Source organism: Oncorhynchus masou, unplaced genomic scaffold (genome assembly GCF_036934945.1).
Source record: "Oncorhynchus masou masou isolate Uvic2021 unplaced genomic scaffold, UVic_Omas_1.1 unplaced_scaffold_2283, whole genome shotgun sequence".
Classification (NCBI taxonomy): Eukaryota; Metazoa; Chordata; class Actinopteri; order Salmoniformes; family Salmonidae; genus Oncorhynchus; species Oncorhynchus masou.
The window spans coordinates 32,052-57,635 of NW_027008752.1; the positions used below are offsets into that span (position 1 = coordinate 32,052).

Consider the following 25,584-nt stretch of genomic DNA (forward strand, 5'->3'; position numbering starts at 1 on the left):
CATGTTGCTGATGTTGAAAGAAGCGTTCCGTCCACTACATTATACGTCACACCAGCAGCATCACCTTAAAGTCTCAGACCGCCATCTGCTGACTGGAGTGGGTAACGCAGTATAGGAAAATGTAGAGTTTATATTCAGACAAAAAGTTAATCGGAAGGAAGCATGAGTTTTTACCCACCAATGTAACAACACAGTTAAAGACTTAGTAACGTAGAAGCAGTCACAATCTGGTTACCTATATGTGCAAACTGTTATGTTTTCTCGTTATTACTGTAACGACCCTGGATTTATAAGCGTGGATATCGACTCTGCCGCGTTTGTCGATAGCGTGCCCGGGCTAGAAGGTTGAGGGTTCGAGACCTGCATCCTGTTGTTTCATTACACTACACATTTATTAACTTCCGATATCTTCTAAACTACCTACAAGGCACTATTTCTCAACGTCATATTGATCTACTATATATAAACAGTAACATTGATATACTCTGTGCTACCGAGTTTGTATGCTACATTTTTACATGCTGACAAACCTGACGCGTTTGTCACGAGAATGTTAATTTTGTTCATCCAGACTCGATCAGCAGTTTGAAATATCAAAATGAACCAACTATATTAATTGTGGGACTGTTCGAAAAACAAACATTCATGGCAATTTAGATAGCTTGCTGTTGCTCGCTCAATTGATATAAACATGGAGCTGTTATTTTACCTGAAATTCACAATGTCCTCTACAATTTATCCACAGATAAAACGGTAAACCGAATTTGTTTCTAGTAATCCTACTTTAGGCTTCTTCTTCTGAGTCAAATACTAAATGTTCAGTGAATGTTGGGTGTTTTTTTATATAATTAACTTTAACAAATACTAAATGTTCCATTCATTATTCTACTAACGATGCTCACCAATGCAGCTGACCGATGTCCAGTGAGACAAGTGCCTTAGCAGAATGTTTTTTGTGATGCAGTTTCAACATTTGAGTAAATAATAAAAAATAAATTGCAGTTGAAGTCGGAAGTTTACATGCACTTAGGTAATTAAAACTAATTTTTTAATCACTCCACAAATTTCTTGCTAACAAACTATAGTTTTTGGCAAGTCAGTTAGGACATCTACTTTGTGCAGGACACATACTTTGTCCAACAATTCTTTACAGACAGATTATTTCACTTGTAATTCCCTGTATCACAATTCCAATGGGTCAGAAGTTTACATACACTATGTTGACTGTGCCTTTAAACAGCTTAGAAAATTCCAGAAAATTATGTAATATTTTAGAAGCATCTGATAGGCTAATTGACATAATTTGAGGCAATTGGAGGTGTATCTGTGGATGTATTTCAAGGCCTACCTTCAAATTCAGTGCTTCTTTGCTTGACATCATGGGAAAATCAAAAGAAATCAGCCACGACCTCAGAAAAAAGATTGTAGACCTCCACAAGTCTGGTTCATCCTTGGGAACAATTTCCAAATGCCTGAAGGTACCACGTTCATCTGTACAAACAATAGTCCGCAAGTATAAACACCATGGGACCACGCAGCTTTCTTACCGCTCAGGAAGGAGACGCGTTCTGTCTCCCAGAGATGAACATACTTTGGTGCGAAAAGTGAAAATCATTCCCAGAACAACATCAAAAGACCCAGTGAAGATGCTGGAGGAAACAGGTATAACAGTATCTATATCCACAGTAAAACAAGTCCTATATCAACATAACCTGAAAGGCCGCTCAACAAGGAAGAAGCCACTGCTCCAAAACCGCCATAAAAAAGCCAGACTATGGTTTGCAACTGCACAGATTGTACTTTTTGGAGAAATGTCCTCTGGTCTGATGAAACAAAAATAGAACTGTTTGGTCATAATGACCATCGTTATGTTTGGAGGAAAAAGGGGGAGGCTTGCAAGCCGAAGAACACCATCCCAACCGTGAAGCACGGGGGTGGCAGCATCATGTTGTGGGGGTGCTTGCTGCAGGAGGACTGGTGCACTTCACAAAATAGATGGTGTCGCGAGGAAGGAAAATTATGTGGATATATTGAAGCAACATCTCAAGACATCAGTCAGGAAGTTAAAGCTTTATCGCAAAAGGGTCTTCCAAATGGACAGTGACCCCAAGCATACTTCCAAAGTGGTGGTAAAATGGCTTAAGACAACAAAGTCAAGGTGTTGGAGTGGCCATCACAAAGCCCTGACCTCAATCCTATAGAAATTTTGTCGGCAGAACCGGAAAAGCATGTGCGACCATGGAGGCCTAAAAACCTGACTAAGTTACACCTGCTCTGTCAGGAGGAATGGTCCAAAATTCACCCAAATTATTGTGGGAAGCTTGCGAAGGCTACCCGAAACGTTTGACCCAAGTTAAACAATTTAAAGGCAATGCTACCAAATACTAATTGAGTGTATGTAAACTTCTGATCCACTGGGAGTGTGATGAAATAAATAAAAGCTGAAATAAATCATTCTCTCTACTATTATTTTGACATTTCACATTCTTAAAATAAAGTGGTGATCCCTAACTGACCTGAGACAGGGATTTTTTACTCTGATTAAATGTCAGGAAATGTGAAAAAAAACTGAGTTTAAATGTATTTGGCTAAGGAGTATGTAAACTTCTGACTTCAACTGTATATTCTTCAAGAATCAATGACTATTAGGGCTGACCCCAATTAGTCGACTAGTCAATTGTTTGGTCAATAGGCTGTTGGTCGACCCAATATGTTTTTAGTCAAACAGTCGCAAATATATTCAGACCCCTTGTGGACTTTTTCCACATTTTGTTACAGCCATATTGTGAAATTGATTCAATTGTTTTTTCCCTCATGTATCTACACACAATACACACAATACCCCACAATGACAAAGGTAAAACTGTTTTTTGAAATGTTTGCAAGTGTATATTTATATATATATAAAAAAAAGGAAATATCACATTTACATAAGTATTCAGACCCTTTACTCAGTACTTTGTTGAAGCTCCTTTGGCAGCGATTACAGCCTCTAGTCTTCTTTGGTTTGACACTACAAGCTTTGCACATCTGTATTTGAAGAGTTTCTCCCATTCTTCTCTGCAGATCTTCTCAAGCTCTGTCAGGTTGGCTGGGGAGCGTCGCTGCACAGTTATTTTCAGGTCTCTCCAGAGATGTTTGATCGGGTTCAAGCCCGGGCTCTGGCTGGGCCACTCAAGGACATGTGTTGTCTTGGCTGTGTGCTGTGTGGGTCTTCAAGGATCTCTCTGTACTTTGCTCTGTTTATCTTCCCCTCAATCCTGACTAGTCTCCCAGTCCCTGCCACTGAAAAACATCCCCATAGCATGACGCTGCCACCCCCATGCCTCACCGTAGTGATGGTGCCAGGTTTCCTCCAGACATGACCCTTGGCATTCAGGCCAAAAAGTTAAATCAACGTTTCATCAGACCAGATAATATTGTTTCTCATGGTCTGAGAGTCTTTAGGTGCCTTTTGGCAAACGCCAAGCGGGCTGTCATGTGCCTTTTACTGAAGAGTGGCTTCCGTCTGGCCTCTTTACTATAAAGGCCTGATTGGTGGAGTGCAGCATAGATGGTTGTCCTTCTGGAAGGTTCTCCCATCTCCACAGAGGAACTCTGGAGCTCTGTCAGAGTGACCACAGGGTTCTTGGTCTCCTCCCTGACCAAGGTCCTTCTCCACCAGATTGCTCAGTTTGGTCGGGCTCTAGGAAGTGTCTGGGTGGTTCCAAATTCTTCTATTTAAGAAGGATGGAGGATTGATGTTCTTGAGGTCCATAAATGCTGCAGAAATATGTTGGTACCCTTCCACAGAACTGTGCCTCGACACAATCCTGTCTCAGAGCTCTACGGACGATTCCTTCTACCTCATGGCTTGGGTTTTTGCTCTGACATGCACTCTCAACTGTGGCACCTTATATAGACAGGTGTGTGCCTTTCCAAATAATTTCCAATCAATTGACTTTACCACAGGTGGACTCCAATTAAGTTGTAGAAACATCTCAAGGATGATCAATAGAAACAAGATGCACCTGAGCTCAATTTCAGGTCTCTTAGAAAAGGATCTGAATACTTATGTAAATAAGTTTTTTCTGTTTTTATTTTTTAATACATTTCATTTCTAGAACATGTTTTCACTTTGTCATTGTGGGGTATTGTGATGTCATTATGGTGTATTCTGATGTAATTATTGGGTATTGTGTGTAGATTGATGAGGAAAAGTTTTTATTAAATCAAATTTAGAATAAGGCTGTAACGTAACAAAATATGGAAAATGTCAAGGGGTCTGAATACTTTCCGAATGCACTGCAGGTCTCTCCATTGATGGGAGATGGACATTTTAAACTGATCAATGCTCTCTTTATATAACTGACTCGTTTGACTGATTGATCCATTCTACCTTCCATCCTGAAAGGAATTTTATAATATCTGTACATTATAGGAACACCTGTAATTACAAAAGCACAATGATGAATATAAGGTAAGGTCTGGGACAAGGTAGGCATTGGGGTTAGCAGTTAGCCATTAGGGTTAGCAGTTAGCCATTAGGGTTAGCAGTTAGCCATTAGGGTTAGCAGTTAGCCATTAGGGTTAGCAGTTAGCCATTAGGGTTAGCAGTTAGCCATTAGGGTTAGCAGTGTGGTTAAGGTTATAGACTTTATGACTGTGTTACTAAGTTGAACCTCTTGAGGAGAAAGGAATCTAAAAGTAATCCGATTACATTAGTGAGTTTGGGGAATCCAACAGTTATGTTACTGATGACACTTTTAGACAGGTAACAAGTAACTAACGGATTACATTTAGAAAGTAACCTACCCAACCCTGGATACAGTATAAAGGTCTCTCCATGGGTGGGAGATGGACATTTAGTTAAGATGATCAACACTCTCTTTATATTACTGACTTGTTGACTGATTGATCCATTCATCCTTCCATCCCTCCTCAGCCTTCCTCTCCTCTGAAGACCCAGTGAGGGTGGAGCTCAGTCAGAGAGCTGTTGAGGGACTGGTTAGGAAGAACACTTCTACAGCCAGAGAGGTGAGAGGTCACACATGGTTTAGATGGTAAATATTTATACAGATATGCAATTGTTGGTCACAGATACTCTGGCATTTCTGAACACAATGCCCATCCTGGCAGATCTAAACCTAATGCAGCACATCGTGATTTTTGTGCATCCAGACCTAATGCGGCTTGGAATGATCAGAAGTCACATTTAGGTGCCAGGTGTAACTGAGGCCATAGATGCTCCATATCCATTACTTTGACTGTTTTATATAATATGACTAAATGTGTTTCTGTGTTGCAGGGGCAGTCAAGAAATGGAACGGCAAGGCCACAGAACATGACATAAGCAGAGCTGTGGGAGACCACCTCAAGCCCCTGGTAGAGCCGGGGGTGGTGTTTACCTCTCCACCACGCCTTCAGCAGGCTGGAAAAGTGGAATTGATCTGTTTGATCCATTTGTTTGTTTCAGTTTTCAGGAGTTGAATCCTTTGACGTATTGTTGATCTCAACATTTTTTCATATTCAACAAAAAATGCACTGGATTGATTAAAGTCGGAAATTGGGTTAATTTGTTTTGTAATATATTCAAATCAAACCAAGCTTTATTTATACAGCACATTTCAGACATGGACAACACAATGGGCTTCAGAGGAAAAAACAATTAATAAAAACAATGACTATAAAAATTAACATAATGGTGAGGCATGGAATAATAAAACATGTATCTGTTGTCAGGCTGAATGTTTGAAATATGAGGTGATTTGAGTCATGCTTCTTCAGTAGTGGAATAAAGACAATTAGCACTTGAATGTTGTCAAGAAATACTGGAGTGATGTAGGATTATCAATAAAATTGATTATAGACCAATTTATTATACTTCGTCCATGTGTATAGGCTGCAAGTATGTTTAAATTAAGTTGTTTTCGAGTCATTGAAAAAAAACTAAATATTTTCAACTACAACGGAGAAAACTAAATATTTTTAATAGTTCATCTTTCATTTCAATCCATAGCTGAAATCAATAGAACAGGGCAAACATTTAGGGTTTCTTCATTATGACATCATTACCCTACTCCTATTGCATTGTGACATTTGTTTCATTGATATAACGTATCTCTTGTCACATTGATCACAGCTATGATATTTCTTTCCTGTGTGTGTTCTCTGGTGTGGTTTTAAAAAGTCCTGATTAAACAAAACTCTTCCCACAGTCAGAGCTAGTGTTAAAATGTATTTCCCGTGTGTTTTCTCTGGTGCAAAGTCAGCTCTCTAGATTCAGTAAAACTCTTGTCACATTGAACAACTCCTTCATGTATGAATTGTCTGATGTTTAACCAGAGATCTTTTATCAGAGTATCTCTTGTCACATTGATCACAGCTATGAGGTTTCTCTCCTGTATGTGTTCTCTGGTGTGATTTTAAAAGTCCTGACGAAACAAAACTCTTTCCACAGTCAGAGCATTGGTAAGGTTTCTCTCCTGTGTGTATTCTCTGGTGTACTATCAGGCTGCTTAAGTGCCTAAAACTCCTCCCACATAGATGACAACTATAAGGTTTATGTCCTGTGTGTGTTCTCTGGTGTGATTTTAAATGTCCTGACAAAACAAAACACTTCCCACAATCAGAGCAACTATAAGGTTTTTCTCTTCTATGGATTCTCTGGTGTATTTTTAGGGTTGCTAAAGAGGTGCAACTCTTCCCACAATTAGAGCAGCAGTGAGGTTTCTCTCCAATGTGTTTTTTCTGGTGTACTTTTAGTGAATCTGATCTTGAGTAAGTCTTCCCACAGTCAGAGCAGTGGTGAGACTTCTTCCCTGTGTGAATTCTCTGGTGTGCCTTCAGTGAATCTGATCTTGAGTAACTCTTCCCACAGACAGAGCAGCGGTGAGATTTCTTCCCTGTGGGTTTCTGCTGGTGTTTCTTGAGGTGTTCCGATGTGGAGAGACTCTTCTCTGCCTCGTCAGCTTCATGATGTTGTTGAGGCTCCCCAGAGGATCCACGATTGTCTTGTCTCTCTCCTGTGTGAACAACAAAGTCAGACAGATGGTTAAAAGGCCACTGTTTATTTTAGCTGAAAGGTGATGCTGTTGTAGAAGGCCCACAACAGCAGAAATCCACTGTTTATTTTAGCTAAAAGGTGATCCCCATGATGTCGTACAACAATTTACATCCTTAATGAATGTTTAAGTGCTTTTACAAACTTATTTGACAATTATCTTAAAAAGACAGTCAAGTGAGCAACAATAGACATGTTTTGTATTATTGTTTCCACAGTAGTATAGTGGATGATTCCAGGCTATAAATACATTATTGCAGTTGCTGAAACCCGAAGCAGTGTGTCAGATTACTTTTGGTCTTTTATTATTTAGAAAGGGAATACTTTCACCAAATTGTCTAAATGGATTCTCTGAACATTATATCACCAGGTTCCCCCATTAGGCAAACCATGAACAGTATTTATCTCACCAGGTTCCCCCATTAGGCAAACCTTTAACAGTATTTATCTCACCAAGTTCTCCCATTAGGCAAACCATTAACAGTATTTATCTCACCAGGTTCCCCCATTAGGCAAACCTTTAACAGTATTTATCTCACCAGGTTCCCCCATTAGGCAAACCATTAACAGTATTTATCTCACCAAGTTCTCCCATTAGGCAAACCATTAACAGTATTTATCTCACCAAGTTCCTTAAGTTGCCTTTGGGAAACCGGGCCCAGAAATCCAGTTTCCTCCTCCTCCCTTTTCGATGTAACAGTCATCTCATCCTCCTCCTCTTTCACTCTGAACGCATCTTCCTCTTGTTTCACTGAAACGTCTTTCTCTTCTTCTTTCACTGTAACAGCCTCACCCTCTACTTGTTTTTCTATTGTAACATCCCCCTCTTCATCCTCCTTTTTCACTCTGAACGAGTCTTCCTCTTCTTTCACTGAAACAGCCTCACCCTCTACTTGTTTTTCTATTGTAACAGCCTCCTCTTTCACCAGAGCCTCTTTCTCCGTCCAGTAGACCACCTCTTCTTTAACGGGAGGAGAGTAGCTTAGTGAACTCATGGTCGGAGATGATAGCTAGCTAGGCTAATGCTAACTTAACTTAATAAAACGTAACTAGATGACCAATAACAACACCGTAAATATGAAATTAAATCGGATAACTTAGTAGACGACAGAAGTGGGTTTAAAACACAATGGCTCTACGAAAGCGTCTAAAGAGCTTTATTGGTTCGTCTATTTTGTCTAGCAAGCTACCGAGGTGTCTGACTAACTGTTGCTGCTGTTGAATGAAGCGTTCCGTCCACTACATTATACGTCACACCAGCAGCATCACCTTAAATTCCCAGACCGCCATCTGCTGACTGGAGAGGGTAACGCAGTTGAGTAAAATGTATCTATTTTATTTTCAGACAACATGTTAAACGGTAGGAAGCATGAGTTTTTACTCACCAATGTAACAACACTGTGGTTAAATACTTAATAACTTAGTTGTAGTCACGATCTGGTTACCTATAATATATATAATAATATAATATGTAGGTCTTATACTAGCTCGGTGGCTGACGTCAGCAACACATCATGCTCTTCACGGACTGTGTGGGCAAAGATTAAACTTTATAACTAACCCAAGATGGACCAGAACCTGTCGTTTCCAATGGGAGCAAATGAATCACAGTGGGTGGAGCCAAGGACGAGCAAGAGATCCTATTGGCGCATTCTAATATTTATTTGCATATTTCCTTTGGGGAACGCCTACTCTGTGAAGTTTACCGGTGTGAAATAACTTATTACTCCCCTAATACTCCCTTGCACTCCTTCTAAACAATGCAATTACTTTGAAACATTGGCAAAACGTCACGTCTTCAAAACGTAGTCCACTCTGTTTGTTACAGATTATAGCTATGAAACAGAAAACTGTATTGAGATCAAACGTTTCATCGATGAGAAATTAGCAGAATGTCGGCCCAAATCCATCTTGCTCTATCTTCTACCACTGGGCTTCCTCTCATCACCACATTTGTTTGTGAGTGAAAACCGTCAACCGGATGCCTCACATTTATAGGTGAAACATCTGGCTCATTGTTCTGTAGTTGTATTATTATTGGGGCGGCAGGATAGCCTAGAGGTTAGAGCGTTGTACTGCAACCCCCGAGCTGACAAGGTACAAATCTGTCGTTCTGCCCCTGAACAGGCAGTTAACCCACTGTTCCTAGGCCGTCATTGAAAATAAGAATTTGTTCTTAATAACTGACTTGCAAGTTTAAATAAAGGTAAAATAAAAAATTAGGTGGTGGGCCGAAGCTGAAAGAGTGTCAATCGGTACCAGTCGAGAGAGGATCCTGATTTTTTTGTACCGGACAGTAAAATATTGTTACGATGACTATAACATTTGTTGGCACCTGCAATTCTTGCACATCTTCTCATATATATATATATTTTTTAAACACTTGTCTGTCTGCTCAGGCAAATTTGCCGAAGTCCTAAACTTGGAACCATTCAGAAGTCCCGTACAGACCCCTGGTGATGTAGGCAGCCAATGGCCTGCTTTTATCTACGATGGAACCACAGCCTCTTGTGAAAACGTGAGCTGTTATCTGATGAAGAGAAACAGATATATCTAGGGCCCAAAGAATGAAATTAGATAAGTAAATGTTTTAGAGTGCACTGAAAATATTCAGCATGCAATAATAATTATCTTGATATATAGCCTAGCTAGCTACTATAAATATCAATTTGTGTCTCATTAGCTCGCTCTCAGTCAGTGAATCATATATTTAGATTTGTTTAACACTTTTTCGTTACTACATAATTCCATGTGTTATTTCATAGTTTTGATGTCTTCACTATTACTATTATTCTACAATGTAGAAAATAGTCTAAATAAAGAAAAACCCTGGAATTAGTGCGTGTCCAAACCTTTGACAGGTACTATATGTAAATGTGGTAAAGTTTAAAACATGTTTTTTTTAAATATAAATTTGCAAAACGAGCTACAAATCTGTTTTTGCTTTGTCATTATGGGGTATTGTGTGTAGATTGATGAGGATTTTAAAAAAAAGGTTTTAATACATTTTAGAATAAGTCTGTAACAACAAAAAGTGGAAAAAGTCAAGGGGTCTGAAAACTTTCAGTATTAATTTTCCAAAAAGTAGCACATATAAGAACGTGATGTCATTATGGGGTATTGTGATGTCATTCTGGGGTATTGTGATGTCATTATGGGGTATTGTGATGTCATTATGGGGTATTGAACGCACTGGACACATATTAGAACATATTCTCAGTCTCTAACTGTGCATCTCTGAGCTACTCAATCATTTAATGCCAAGACATCAATATTAGCTCCTTGTTCCTCAGGATTAATAATAGTTGCATAATGGTAAACCTAGAAACTTGCATCTTATATCAAATCAAATAAATGTTTATTTGTCACATGAGCCGAATACAACAGGTGTAGTAGACCTTACAGTGAAATGCTGAATACAACAGGTGTAGTAGACCTCACAGTGAAATGCTGAATACAACAGGTGTAGTAGACCTCACAGTGAAATGCTGAATACAACAGGTGTAGTAGACCTTACAGTGAAATGCTTACTTACAAGCCCTTAACCAACAATGTTAACGTGTTAAGAAGAGAAAAAAAATAAACAACAGCAGTAGAATAACAGTTGCGAGGCTATATACAGGGGGTACCGGTACAGAGTCAATGTGGAGGCTATATACAGGGGGTACCGGTACAGAGTCAATGTGGAGGCTATATACAGGGGGTACCGGTACAGAGTCAATGTGGAGGCTATATACAGAAAATTATATTTATGTATATATTTATTTATTATATTTATGATATTTCAAGAGGTCTGAAAACTTTCCAAATGCTCTCTAACGGTGCATCTCTGAGCTAAGGTTAACTCAATCATTTAATGCTAAGACATCAATATTAGCTCCTTGTTCCTCAGCCTCAATAATAGTTGCATAATGGTAAACCTAGACACTTGCATCTTATAGTATTCTGAGTGGTGACGATAGGCTCACAACCTTGGCTATACCTACTGGATTCTATTACGGACACTATAGCGTTCACATGGTAATGGAGTCAGATTGATGATTGTAGTTTATTATTATTCAACATCATTATTACACTGCAAAATGGAGACCCCGTCATCCTCAGTCGATGGGGATTTCCACCAACCTACATAATGGTTGGATCATTTCCACCAACCTACATAATGGTTGGATCATTTCTACCAACCTACATAATGGTTGGATCATTTCCACCAACCTACATAATGGTTGGATCATTTCCACTAACCTACATAATGGTTGGATCATTTCTACCAACCTACATAATGGTTGGATCATTTCTACCAACCTACATAATGGTTGGATCATTTCTACCAACCTACATAATGGTTGGATCATTTCCACCAACCTACATAATGGTTGGATCGTTTCCACCAACCTACATAATGGTTGGATCATTTCCACCAACCTACATAATGGTTGGATCATTTCCACCAACCTACATAATGGTTGGATCATTTCTACCAACCTACATAATGGTTGGATCATTTCCACCAACCTACATAATGGTTGGATCATTTCCACCAACCTACATAATGGTTGGATCATTTCCACCAACCTACATAATGGTTGGATCATTTCCACCAACCTACATAATGGTTGGATCATTTCTACCAACCTACATAATGGTTGGATCATTTCCACCAACCTACATAATGGTTGGATCATTTCCACCAACCTACATAATGGTTGGATCATTTCCACTAACCTACATAATGACTGGATAATTTCTACCAACCTACATAATGGTTGGATGATTTCTACCAACCTACATAATGGTTGGATCATTTCTACCAACCTACATAATGGTTGGATCATTTCCAAACTTAATGGTGACTCATCCAGTTGATGGGGATTTGTACACTGCTCAAAAAAATAAAGGGAACACTAACATAACACATCCTAGATCTGAATGTGTAGCCTAGAGCGATTTTCTAGGTTAGCTGGCCAGCTATTGTCGTTCTTCTAACGTAGCTAGCCAGCTAGCCCCCGAATAGCAGCACTGTAGTAACTATTACAGTACAACGGTTTGTTTTGTTTGATCGTAGCTAGCTAGCTACATAGCCGTCTTTGTATCTAAGACAATTGTGTAGCCTAGAGCGATTTTCTAGGTTAGCCAGCCAGCTATTGTCGTTCTTTTAAAGTAACGGAACGCAATCAACCTTGCTAGCTAGCCAGCTAGCCCCGAATAGCAGCACTGTAGAAACTATTACACTCGACGGAACGACTTGATTAGTGTAGTGTCAACATCGCAGCCACTACCAGCTAGCCTACTCCAGCAGTACTGTTTCATTTCAATCATTTTAGTCAATAAGATTCTTGCTACGTAAGCTTAACTTTCTGAACATTCGAGACGTGTAGTCCACTTGTCATTCCAATCTCCTTTGCATTAGCGTAGCCTCTTCTGTACCCTGTTAACTATGTGTCTATCTATCCCTGTTCTCTCCTCTCTGCACAGACCATACAAACGCTCCACACCGCGTGGCCGCGGCCACCCTAATCTGGTGGTCCCAGCGCGCACGACCCACGTGGAGTTCCTGGTCTCCGGTAGCCTCTGGAACTGCCGATCTGCGGCCAACAAGGCAGAGTTCATCTCAGCCTATGCCTCCCTCCAGTCCCTCGACTTCCTGGCACTGACGGAAACATGGATCACCACAGATAACACTGCTACTCCTACTGCTCTCTCTTCGTCCGCCCACGTGTTCTCGCACACCCCGAGAGCTTCTGGTCAGCGGGGTGGTGGCACCGGGATCCTCATCTCTCCCAAGTGGTCATTCTCTCTCTCTCCCCTTACCCATCTATCTATCGCCTCCTTTGAATTCCATGCTGTCACAGTTACCAGCCCTTTCAAGCTTAACATTCTTATCATTTATCGCCCTCCAGGTTCCCTCAGAGAGTTCATCAATGAGCTTGATGCCTTGATAAGCTCCTTTCCTGAGGACGGCTCACCTCTCACAGTCCTGGGCGACTTTAACCTCCCCACGTCTACCTTTGACTCATTCCTCTCTGCCTCCTTCTTTCCACTCCTCTCCTCTTTTGACCTCACCCTCTCACCTTCCCCCCTACTCACAAGGCAGGCAATACGCTCGACCTCATCTTTACTAGATGCTGTTCTTCCACTAACCTCACTGCAACTCCCCTCCAAGTCTCCGACCACTACCTTGTATCCTTTTCCCTCTCGCTCTCATCCAACACTTCCCACACTGCCCCTACTCGGATGGTATCGCGCCGTCCCAACCTTCGCTCTCTCTCCCCCGCTACTCTTTCCTCTTCCATCCTTTCATCTCTTCCCTCTGCTCATACCTTCTCCAACCTTTCTCCTGACTCTGCCTCCTCAACCCTCCTCTCTTCCCTTTCTGCATCCTTTGACTCTCTATGTCCCCTATCCTCCAGGCCGGCTCGGTCCTCCCCTCCCGCTCCGTGGCTCGATGACTCATTGCGAGCTCACAGAACAGAGCTCCGGGCAGCCGAGCGGAAATGGAGGAAAACTCGCCTCCCTGCGGACCTGGCATCCTTTCACTCCCTCCTCTCTACATTTTCCTCCTCTGTCTCTGCTGCTAAAGCCACTTTCTACCACTCTAAATTCCAAGCATCTGCCTCTAACCCTAGGAAGCTCTTTGCCACCTTCTCCTCCCTCCTGAATCCTCCTCCCCCTCCCCCCCTCCTCCCTCTCTGCAGATGACTTCGTCAACCATTTTGAAAAGAAGGTCGACGACATCCGATCCTCGTTTGCTAAGTCAAACGACACCGCTGGTTCTGCTCACACTGCCCTACCCTGTGCTCTGACCTCTTTCTCCCTCTCTCTCCAGATGAAATCTCGCTTCTTGTGACGGCCGGCCGCCCAACAACCTGCCCGCTCGACCCTATCCCCTCCTCTCTCCTCCAGACCATTTCCGGGGACCTTCTCCCTTACCTCACCTCGCTCATCAACTCATCCCTGACCGCTGGCTACGTCCCTTCCGTCTTCAAGAGAGCGAGAGTTGCACCCCTTCTGAAGAAACCTACACTCGATCCCTCCGATGTCAACAACGACAGACCAGTATCCCTTCTTTCTTTTCTCTCCAAAACTCTTGAACGTGCCGTCCTTGGCCAGCTCTCCCGCTATCTCTCTCAGAATGACCTTCTTGATCCAAATCAGTCAGGTTTCAAGACTAGTCATTCAACTGAGACTGCTCTTCTCTGCATCACGGAGGCGCTCCGCACTGCTAAAGCTAACTCTCTCTCCTCTGCTCTCATCCTTCTAGACCTATCGGCTGCCTTCGATACTGTGAACCATCAGATCCTCCTCTCCACCCTCTCCGAGTTGGGCATCTCCGGCGCGGCCCACGCTTGGATTGCGTCCTACCTGACAGGTCGCTCCTACCAGGTGGCGTGGCGAGAATCTGTCTCCCGCCACGCGCTCTCACCACTGGTGTCCCCCAGGGCTCTGTTCTAGGCCCTCTCCTATTCTCGCTATACACCAAGTCACTTGGCTCTGTCATAACCTCACATGGTCTCTCCTATCATTGCTATGCAGACGACACACAATTAATCTTCTCCTTTCCCCTTCTGATGACCAGGTGGCGAATCGCATCTCTGCATGTCTGGCAGACATATCAGTGTGGATGACGGATCACCACCTCAAGCTGAACCTCGGCAAGACGGAGCTGCTCTTCCTCCCGGGGAAGGACTGCCCGTTCCATGATCTCGCCATCACGGTTGACAACTCCATTGTGTCCTCCTCCCAGAGCGCTAAGAACCTTGGCGTGATCCTGGACAACACCCTGTCGTTCTCAACCAACATCATGGCGGTGGCCCGTTCCTGTAGGTTCATGCTCTACAACATCCGCAGAGTACGACCCTGCCTCACACAGGAAGCGGCGCAGGTCCTAATCCAGGCACTTGTCATCTCCCGTCTGGATTACTGCAACTCGCTGCTGGCTGGGCTCCCTGCCTGTGCCATTAAACCCCTACAACTCATCCAGAACGCCGCAGCCCGTCTGGTGTTCAACCTTCCCAAGTTCTCTCACGTCACCCCGCTCCTCCGCTCTCTCCACTGGCTTCCAGTTGAAGCTCGCATCCGCTACAAGACCATGGTGCTTGCCTACGGAGCTGTGAGGGGAACGGCACCTCAGTACCTCCAGGCTCTGATCAGGCCCTACACCCAAGCAAGGGCACTGCGTTCATCCACCTCTGGCCTGCTCGCCTCCCTACCATTGAGGAAGTACAGTTCCCGCTCAGCCCAGTCAAAACTGTTCGCTGCTCTGGCCCCCCAATGGTGGAACAAACTCCCTCACGACGCCAGGACAGCGGAGTCAATCACCACCTTCCGGAGACACCTGAAACCCCACCTCTTCAAGGAATACCTAGGATAGGATAAGTAATCCTTCTCACCACCCCCCCCCCCCCTTAATGATTTAGATGCACTATTGTAAAGTGGCTGTTCCACTGGATGTCAGAAGGTGAATTCACCAATTTGTAAGTCGCTCTGGATAAGAGCGTCTGCTAAATGACTTAAATGTAAATGTAAATGTAAATGTAATGAATGAATGAAATATTCTGAAATACTTTTTTCTTTACATAGTTGAATGTGCTGACAACAAAATCACACAAAAATTATCAATGGAAATCAAATTTATCAACCCATGGAGGTCTGGATTTGGAGTGACACTCAAAATTAAAGTGGAAAACCACACTAGAGGCTGATCCAACTTTGATGTAATGTCCTTAAAACAAGTCAAAATGAGGCTCAGTAGTGTGTGTGGCCTCCACGTGCCTGTATGACCTCCCCATAATGCCTGGGCATGCTCCTGATGAGGTGGCGGATGGTCTTCTGAGGGATCTCCTCCCAGACCTGGACTAAAGCATCCGCCAACTCCTGGACAGTCTGTGTTGCAACGTGGCGTTGGTGGATGGAGCGAGACATGATGTCCCAGATGTGCTCAATTGGATTCAGGTCTGGGGAACGGGTGGGCCAGTCCATAGCATCAATGCCTTCCTCTTGCAGGAACTGCTGACACACTCCAGCCACATGAGGTCTAGCATTGTCTTGCATTAGGAGGAACCCAGCACAGGGCGCCAATGGCGAATTTGCCAATCTTGGTGTTCTCTGGCAAATGCCAAACGTCCTGTACGGTGTTGCGCTGTAAGCACAACCCCCACCTGTGGACGTCGGGCCCTCATACCACCCTCATAGAGTCCGTTTCTGACCGTCTGAGCAGACACATGCACATTTGTGGCCTACTGGAGGTCATTTTGCAGGGCTCTGGCAGTGCTCCTCTTTGCACAAAGGCGGAGGTAGTGGTCCTGCTGCTGGGTTGTTGCCCTCCTACGGCCTCCTCCATGTCTCCTGATGTACTGGCCTGTCTCCTGGTAGCACCTCCATGCTCTGGACACTACACTGACAGACACAGGAAATCTTCTTGCCACAGATCGCATTGATGTGCCATCCTGGATGAGCTGCACTACCTGAGCCACTTGTAGACTCCGTCTCATGCTACCACTAGAGTGAAAGCACCGCCAGCATTCAAAAGTGACCAAAACATCAGCCAGGAAGCATAGGAACTGAGAAGTGGCCTGTGGTTACCATCTGCAGAACCACTCCTTTATTGGGGGTGTCTTGCTAATTGCCTATAATTTCCACCTGTTGTCTATTCCATTTGCACAACAGCATGTGAAATTTATTGTCAATCAGTGTTGCTTCCTAAGTGGACAGTTTGATTTCACAGAAGTGTGATTGACTTGGAGTTACATTGTGTTGTTTAAGTGTTCCCTTTATTTTTTGAGCAGTGTATATTACACTACAATTTCTAAATTTTCAACAAACATGTACTGGATTGGTTGAAAAGTGATAAAATTTACACAGTATGCACTATTTTGACATAGTGTAAGATATACTGAATTGATACAATTTTCAATTTCGTTTATTCAATTGGACCTTTATTGAACTAGGCAAGTCAGTTAAGAACAAATTATTATTTACAAAGATTGCCCAAAACGGCCAAACCTGGACAACGCTGAGCCCATTGTGCGCCGCCTTATGGGACTCACTATCACGGCCTGTTGTGATACAGCCTAGATTCGAACCAGGGTGTCTGTAGTGACGCCTCAAGCACATATTTTTTCGTTGGTTTTGCAAGAGTGTTGATTGGTCAGACATTGGGTTCATTTGTTTTTGCAATAAGTTCAAATAAAATCAAGCTTTATTTATATAACATTTCACATTTCAGAAATTTTGTTTCATAGAAAAAAAACTTAAATAAAATTTATATTTACTACACAACATACGATAAAAAAACTAAAGAATAACCAAAAAAATTTTAAACTCTATTTTAAACTCTCACTTTAAAAAATAAATAATAAGACATCATCCTAATAAAATACAAAAGATCTTACATTTTTTTTGTTGCTATTTTGGAGGAGCCCAAATCAGAAGAGTTATAACTTGTTCAAATCAATAACCAATATGTAGAAACAGTTTGAAAAGTTAAACATAAAATGTACTATCTACAGAAACATGTTCCACAGTAGTAATCATATCATATCATCATTTTAGACCCAAGCCACGCCCAAGACTTTGAATTACTTCCCTCTGGGTGCAGGTATTGGGCCTCAGCAGAAAAAAACAGAACGAGACAATCATTTATGCCAGGTGTGATATCCCTCCTAAATAGCTCGGGTGAATGTTCCCATTGACCCTGTAAGGCTAGTCTTTTCTTCTTTAAAAAAAAGAAAGTTGTATTTCTTACTATTATTATAGGTATGTAACTGTTATAAACGTTGTATTGTCTTGTTTTGTATTTAAACGCCACTTTAAATGTGTAAATTTAAAGTCAGTAATTTTTTTTTTTTTAATAGGTAAGTCAGTTAAGAACAAATTCTTATTTTCAATGACGGCCTAGGAACAGTGGATTAACTGCCTGTTCAGGGACAGAACGACAGATTTGTACCTTGTCAGCTCGGGGATTCGAACTTGTAACCTTTTGGTTACTAGTCCAACGCTCTAACCACTAGGCTGCCGCCCCATAAGTTAGTTAGTAAGTAAGTATATTAATTACGCTGTTGTTTTGACAACTGGCAATACATCTGTTAGGGGGGAAATCAGGCTGTATGTGCTGTTGAAACTAACACAACTAAAAAACCACACGGAAATGGGAGATATATTTTACCTCACTGGTTAGAGGACAACCTGCAGAAAACAGTCAGCTACATTTGGGAGTGATGCATTAAATTTAGGGGTCCCCAAAATGAAGAGAAATGCAACACTTATTCATCATCACTCATATCGATATCATTTGGAAATAAATTGCACGAGAGGGGGGAGAAGAGGTTGCACATCCTGTTAAAACGAACAGCTCAAACACCCCACAGAATCTGGGAATAATGTGTACATCACTGGTTAGGACAATTTGTAGAAAACAGCTAGCTACATTTTGAAGTGCTGCATTCTCATTCAAATGAGGTGCCAAGTGTAACAACTCTTTTTCTTGTTAATCCACTTTTTTGTTAATCAAATAAATAGTACTCATTACTTCTTCCCCTGATGAGGCCTGGATTCATCCCGAGGCTAATATCTATATCACGCTGAAATCAATAGAACAGGGGGTCAAACGTTTACGATTCTACATTGTGACATCATTAAAACATTCTACATTGTGACATTTTATTGATATCATGAAACAACTTCATGTATGTATTTTCAAAATTTTACCAGCATATCGCTTTCCACATTGATCACAGCTATAAGAATTATCTCCTGTGTGTGTTCTCTGGTGTGATATCAGGATGTTTGGCTAAAACTCTTCCCATATTGATTACAGCTATGAGGTTTCTCTCTTGTGTGTCCGCTGGTGAATAGTCAGATGGCTAGATGAAGTAAAACGTTTCACACATTGATCACAGCTATAAGGTTTCTCTCCTGTGTGAGATCTCCGGTGTATAGTCAGACTGCTAGATGTAACAAATTTCTTCTCACACTGATCACAGCTATAAGGTTTCTCTCCTGTGTGTGTTCTCTGATGTACCTTCAGGCAGCTTGAGTGAGTAAACCTTTTCCCACATTGATCACAGCTAAAAAGTTTCTCTCCAGTGTGAATTCTCTGGTGTAATTGTAATGTATATAATTTTGAAAAACTCTTCCCACAGTCAGAGCAGCTAAAAAGTTTCTCTCCAGTGTGAATTCTCTGGTGTGATTGTAATGTATATAATTTTGAGAAACTCTTCCCACAGTCAGCGCAGCTATAAGGTTTCTCCCCTGTGTGTGTTCTCTGGTGTGTTTTCAGGCTGCTTGGAACATTAAAACTCTTTCCACATTGATCACAGCTATAAGGTTTCTCTCCTGTATGGATTCTCTGATGTCTTTTGAGGTCTGCTGAAGAGGTAAACCTCTTCCCACAGTCAGAGCAGCAGTGAGATGTCTCTCCAGTGTGAATTCTCTGGTGTACTTTTAGTGAATCTGATCTTGAATAACTTTTCCCACAGTCAGAGCAGTGATGAAGTTTCTTCCCTGTAGGTTTCCGTTGGTGTTTCTTGGGGTGTTCTGATGTGGAGAGACTCTTCTCTGCCTCGTCAGCTTCTGCGTGGAGCAAAAAAAATAGGCGAGATTGCATTTTTTTCACAATGTATTCTGAATATTACCACAGATTATTAGAGCAAGATCGGGAGTGCTACTCAAGGAAACTCACTTTAACTTCTTGGTGACATGGGGGGCAGTATTGAGTAGCTTGGAAGAATAAGGTGCCCAGAGTAAACTACCTGCTACTCAGCCATAAAAGCTAGAATATGCATATAAATAGTATATTTTGATAGAAAACACTCTGAAGTAACTAAAACTGTTTGAAAGATGTCTGTGAGTATAACATAACTCATATGGCAGGTGAAAACCTGAGAAAAATCCAACCAGGAAGTAGAAAATCTGAGGCTTGTAGTTTTCCCAACTCAGCCCCTATTGAAGATAGTGGGATATTGGTCATCTTGCACTTCCTAAGGCTTCCACTAGATGTCAACAGTCTTTAGAACCTTGTTTGAGGCTTCTACTGTGAAGGGGGGCTGAATGAGAGAGGAATGAGTCAGGTGTCTGGCAGAGTGCCTTGGGCTCATGACGCGCAGTCATGTGAGAGTTACCTCGCGTTCCATTGCTTTTCTACAGACAAAGGAATTCTCCAGTTGGAACATTATTGAAGATGTATGTTAAAAACATCCTAAAGATTGATTGATTCTATACATCGTTTGACATGTTTCTACGGACTGTAACAGAATTTTTGTCTGCTCGTTTGGATTTGTTTCCCAAACGCCCTAACAAAAGGGGGTATTTGGACATAAATTATGAGCTTTATCAAACAAATCAAACATTTATTGTGGAACTGGGATTCCTGGGAGTGCATTCTGATGAAGATCATCAAAGGTAAGTGAATTTTTATAATGCTATTTCTGACTAATGTTGACTGCACAACATGGCAGATATCTGCTTGGCTGTTTTGGTCTCTGAGCTCCGTACTCAGATTATTGCATGGTTTGCTTTTTCCGTAAAGTTTTTAAAGAATCTGACACAGCGGTTGCATTAAGTAGAAGTTTATCTAAGGTTCCATGTATAATAGTTGTATCTCTTATCAATGTTTATTATGAGTATTTCTGCAAAATCACTGGATGTTTTGGAATCAAAACATTACTGCACTTAACGCGCCAATGTAAACTGAGATTTTTGGATATAAATATGCACATTATCGAACAAAACATACATGTAACATTTTTGTGACTCCTATCTTTGGCTGGAAAAATGGCTGTGTTTTTTTGACTTGGCAATGAGTATTTCTGTAAATTGATGTGGCTCTCTGCAAAATCGTCGCATGTTTTGGAAATACTGAACATAACACGCCAATGTAAAATAAGATTTTTGGATATTAATATGCACTTTATCGAGCAAAACATACATGTATTGTGTAACATGAACTCCTATGAGTGTCATCTGATGAAGATCATCACAGGTTAGTGATTCATTTTATCTATATTTCTGCTTTGGCTGTGTTTTTCTGTGAATTGGTGGTGACCTAACATAATCGTTTGTGGTGCTTTCGCTGTAAAGCCTTTTTGAAATCACACACTGTGGCTGGATTAACGAATTTAATCTTTAAAATGGTGTAAAATACTTGTATGCTTGAGGAATTTTAATTATGAGATTCTTGTTGTTTTGAATTTGGCGCCCTGCACTTTCACTGGCCGTTGGCTGGGTGGGACGCTACCGTTAAGCTCTGTGTCGCTATTCACTAATTCACCACCGTGGCGGAAAACTCAGGGAAGTTCTCATAGGTTGACAGAAAAAAAACAGCCTCCATTTACAGGTTACTTACAGTTCATACTACTTTTGGATTATATTGTTTGAATCACCTGCTTAATATAAAGTTTGTGCCATCATCTCAAATAAACCGCTTTAGACATAAAGAAATACTAACGACAACCAGTAAAATGCTCTGTGGCTAGCTTTTCCATCAGCCTGACAGTGAGCATTTAGCATTCAAGCTAACAAGTGCTGCATCCAAAACAGGTATTTTGCTAGCAATTATCTTATAGACTGTTCAAGCAATAATCAAAACAACAACTGTAAGCATTTTGAGAACCCCAAATAGCGTTTTTGGTTAGAAGTACAAACCTGGTAAATCTAGACTGTTGAATGGTCCCAGATGGTGAACAGTTTATTTAGTAATAACCTGGTAAATCTAGACTGTTGAATGGTCCCAGATGGTGAACAGTTTATTTAGAAGTAATAACCTGGTAAATCTAGACTGTTGAATGGTCCCAGATGGTGAACAGTTTATTTAGTAATAACCTGGTAAATCTAGACTGTTGAATGGTCCCAGATGGTGAACAGTTTATTTAGAAGTAATAATCTGGTAAATCAAGACTGTTGAATGGTCCCAGATGCTGAATAGTTTATTTAATAATAACCTGGTAAATCTAGACTGTTGAATGGTCCCAGATGGTGAACAGTTTATTTAGTAATAACCTGGTAAATCTAGACTGTTGAATGGTCCCAGATTTATTTAGTAATAACATGGTATCTGCTAAATGACAAAAAAGAAGAAAACCAAAATACATTGATATGAATAACTGGTTAAATATATAATATATACTGTATTAACTGAACAAAAAATATAACATGCAATAATTTCGGAGTTACAGTTTATATAAGAAAATCTGTCAATTGAAATAAATTCATTAGGTCCTAATCTATGGATTTAACAACTGGGAATGCAGATATACATCTGTTGGTCACTTTAAGAAAAAACAGTATGGGCGTGGATCAGAAAACCAGTCAGTATCTGGTGTGACCACCATTTGCCTCATGCAGCACGACACATCTTTGCATAGAGTTGATCAGGCTGTTGATTGAGGCCTGTGGAATGTTCCCCCACTCATCTTCAATGGCTGTGCGAAGTTGCTGGAAATTGGAGGTAACTAGGAAATGCTGTCATACACTGCAATCCAGAGCATCCCAAACATGCTCAATGGATGGCATGTCTGGTAAGTAGGCATGGAAGAACTGGGTCATTTCCAGCTTCCAGGAATTGTGTATAGATCCTTGCAACATGGGGCTGTGCATTATCATGCTGAACCATGTGATGGCGGCGGATGAACGAGCCTCAGGATCTTCAAATTGCCATCGACAAAATGCAATTGTGTTTGCTGTCCGTAGCTTATATCACGTGACATCAGCAAACGCATCCATGAAGAGCACACCTCTCCAGCATGCCAGTGGCCATTGAAGGTGACCATTTGCGGTTACGACACCAAAATGCAGACAGGTCAAGAGGTGAGGAAGATGAGTAAGAGATGGTTTCTGACAGTTTGTGCAGAAATTCTTTGGTTGTGAAAACCCACATTTTACCTTTATTTAACTAGGTTCAAGGGCAGAACGACAGATCTTGTCAGCTTGGGGATTTGAACTTACAACCTTTCGGGTTACTAGTCCAACGCTCTAACCACTAGGCTACCCTGCCTCCCCGAAGTTTCCTCAGCTGTCAGACGATCCCACAGGTGAAGAAGACGGATGTGGGTTGATCTTGGTCTGGCGTGGCTACACAAGGTCTGCGGTTGTGAAGCTGGTTAGACGTACTGCCAAATTCTCTAAATGTTTCTAAAGGGGCACCTTGTCCTGAGGACATTATTAAAAGGACACTATAAAATATGCAGTTGACACACAACAACATGCCACAGATGTCTCAAGTTTTGAAGGAGCGTGCAATTGGCATGCTGACTGCAGGAATGCCCACCAGAGCTGTTGCCAGAGAATCTAATGTTAATTTCTCAACCATAAGCCGCTTCCAACGTCGTTTTAGCGAATTTGGTAGAATTTCCAACAGGCTTCACAACCACAGACCACATGCCAGCCCAGGACCTCCACATTCGTCTGAGACCAGCCACCCAGACAACTGATGAAACTGAACTTTTTCTGTCTGTAATAAAGACATTTTGTGAGGGGAAAACGTATTCTGATTGGCTGCACGCCTGCCCAGTCAAGTGAAATCCCTAGATTAGGGCCTAATGAATTTATTTCAATTGACTTTATATGAACAGTAGCTCAGTAAAATCGTTGAAATTCGTTTATATTTTTGTTCAGTATTTAATAAGTGTCCCGAATTTATTTTTACTATGTTACGTCTAGTCTGTGAGACCAGGCTGTAAACAGAGGTAGCTGTGATCAATATGATGAACCTGTTTTCACAACATTTAAGAACCTGGTGATAGAAAACAGTGTGAATGTAATAATGACAATAGACTCAGGAGCAATTTAGCGAACTGGTAGTGTTTTCATTTGACTTAGAAAGAGTAGCACCACTGTGTGCTAGAGGTGTCCCTAACGACCCTATGTCGATTCCAGGCTGTATCACAACCAGCCGTGATCGAGAGTACCATAGGGCGGCGCACAATTGGCCCAACATAGCCCGGGTGTGGCCGTTATTGTAAATAATAACTTGTTCTTAACTGACTAGTTAACCCCCCCCCCCCCCCCAAAAAAAGGCAGCAATACAACGTCTTTGTGACGTTACACTACTCCCTCCTTTCACACGCACTGTCGTTGATCCGAGGTCCGATCACTTCAGACACCAAAGACCAAGACTTGGCCCTGATTGTAACAACAACAAAACAATGGCCGATTTGATAGTGTGACTCCTTTACCGTGTGACTTTGCCCTTTAGTTCAACAAACTGCATTGTGCTTCTGTTTTAAGACAGTAAATTACTTACTGGGGTTAATCAGATCCTCCTCCTCCTCCTCTTCTTCTTCCAATATACCAGTTATCTCTCCCTCCTCTCCAAAATCTGAATCCTCCTCTTTCTCGTCCTCTTCTTCTTTCACTGCAACATCCTCATCCTCTACTTTTGTTACTGTGACATCCTCCTCTTCCTCTTCTTCTTTCACAACAACGTTCAGCCACAGACCCTCTTTCTCCGTCCAGCAGACCTCCTCCTCTTCTTTAGCAGGAGGAGAGCAGCTCAGTGAACTCATGGTCGGAGATGCTAGCTAACAGTTAGCTATCTAGGCTAGTGAACTAAACCAGCCAGCTAGCTGACTAATAACAATGTAAATATGAAATTAAATGGGATAACTAGCTAGACGACATAAGTGAGTTTAAAACACAGTGGATAATATACATGAACGAGTCTAAAGAGCTTCGATGTTTCAGCTAGCAAGCTACCGAGGTGGCTGACCATTATCATGCAACTATAAAAGAACATGGCTGACGAGTTGTCTTATCACTAGTTACTACAGCCACAATGTCAACATTGGCTATCGTAAAAACAATATATGAAAACAAACATTACATTGTTTTGTCTTCATTTAAGTTTAGACATAAGGTTAGGTTTAAACATCTGATTTTAATAATAGAAGCTGTAGAATTGAGAATTGGGCGAGGTTTAGCCATAATTATGACTTTGTGACTGGGGTAACTAGTAACGACCGACTAGCTGTTGTTGTTTAAAGAAGAGTCCAGTTCACCACCACGTCACATTCTGGCAGACTGGCCTGAAAGACTCACAGCGCCCTCTGCTGACTGGAGTGGAAAACACAGTTGAGGGAATGTTTAATTTTATTTTCTGATTATCAGTTAATAAAACAATTTCAAAGATTGGTTTTGATTTAATTTCAATTTCTCTCTCCTTCTCTCTATGACATTTTCTCTCCCTCTCTATTTTACCCTCTTTCTCCCTCTCTCTTTGACCATCTCAATTTAAATTTATTGGCATGAGAAACATATTGCCAAAGCAAGTGAAGTAGATAATAAACAAAAGTGAAATAAACAATAACAAATGAACATTAAAAATTACACTCACAAAAGTTCCAAAAGAATAAAGACATTTCAAATGTCATATGTCTATATTCAGTGTTGTAATGATGTGCAAATAGTTAAAGTGCAAAAGGGAAAATAAATAAACATAAACAGGTTGTATTTACAATGGTGTTTGTTCTTCACTGGTTGTCCTTTTCTTGTGGCAACAGGTCACACATCTTGCTGCTGTGATGCACACTGGTATTTCACCCAATAGATAT

The 25,584-nt window shown here is 41.4% G+C and overlaps 2 protein-coding genes across 2 annotated transcripts; both read right to left on the reverse strand.

The window, feature by feature from the left end:
• Positions 1–5,590: 5,590 nt before the first annotated feature.
• LOC135533206 (zinc finger protein 239-like) lies at positions 5,591–8,260 on the reverse strand. Its single transcript, XM_064960630.1, has 2 exons — positions 7,668–8,260; positions 5,591–7,004 (listed from the first exon to the last, which is right to left on the reverse strand). Exons 1-2 carry the CDS (start codon positions 8,035–8,037, stop codon positions 6,295–6,297), a joined length of 1,080 nt encoding a protein of 359 aa, XP_064816702.1. The 5' UTR covers positions 8,038–8,260; the 3' UTR covers positions 5,591–6,294.
• An 8,709-nt stretch (positions 8,261–16,969) lies between these two features.
• LOC135533204 (gastrula zinc finger protein XlCGF17.1-like) lies at positions 16,970–24,757 on the reverse strand. Its single transcript, XM_064960629.1, has 2 exons — positions 24,279–24,757; positions 16,970–19,612 (listed from the first exon to the last, which is right to left on the reverse strand). Exons 1-2 carry the CDS (start codon positions 24,538–24,540, stop codon positions 18,858–18,860), a joined length of 1,017 nt encoding a protein of 338 aa, XP_064816701.1. The 5' UTR covers positions 24,541–24,757; the 3' UTR covers positions 16,970–18,857.
• Between the last annotated feature and the right edge of the window lie 827 nt (positions 24,758–25,584).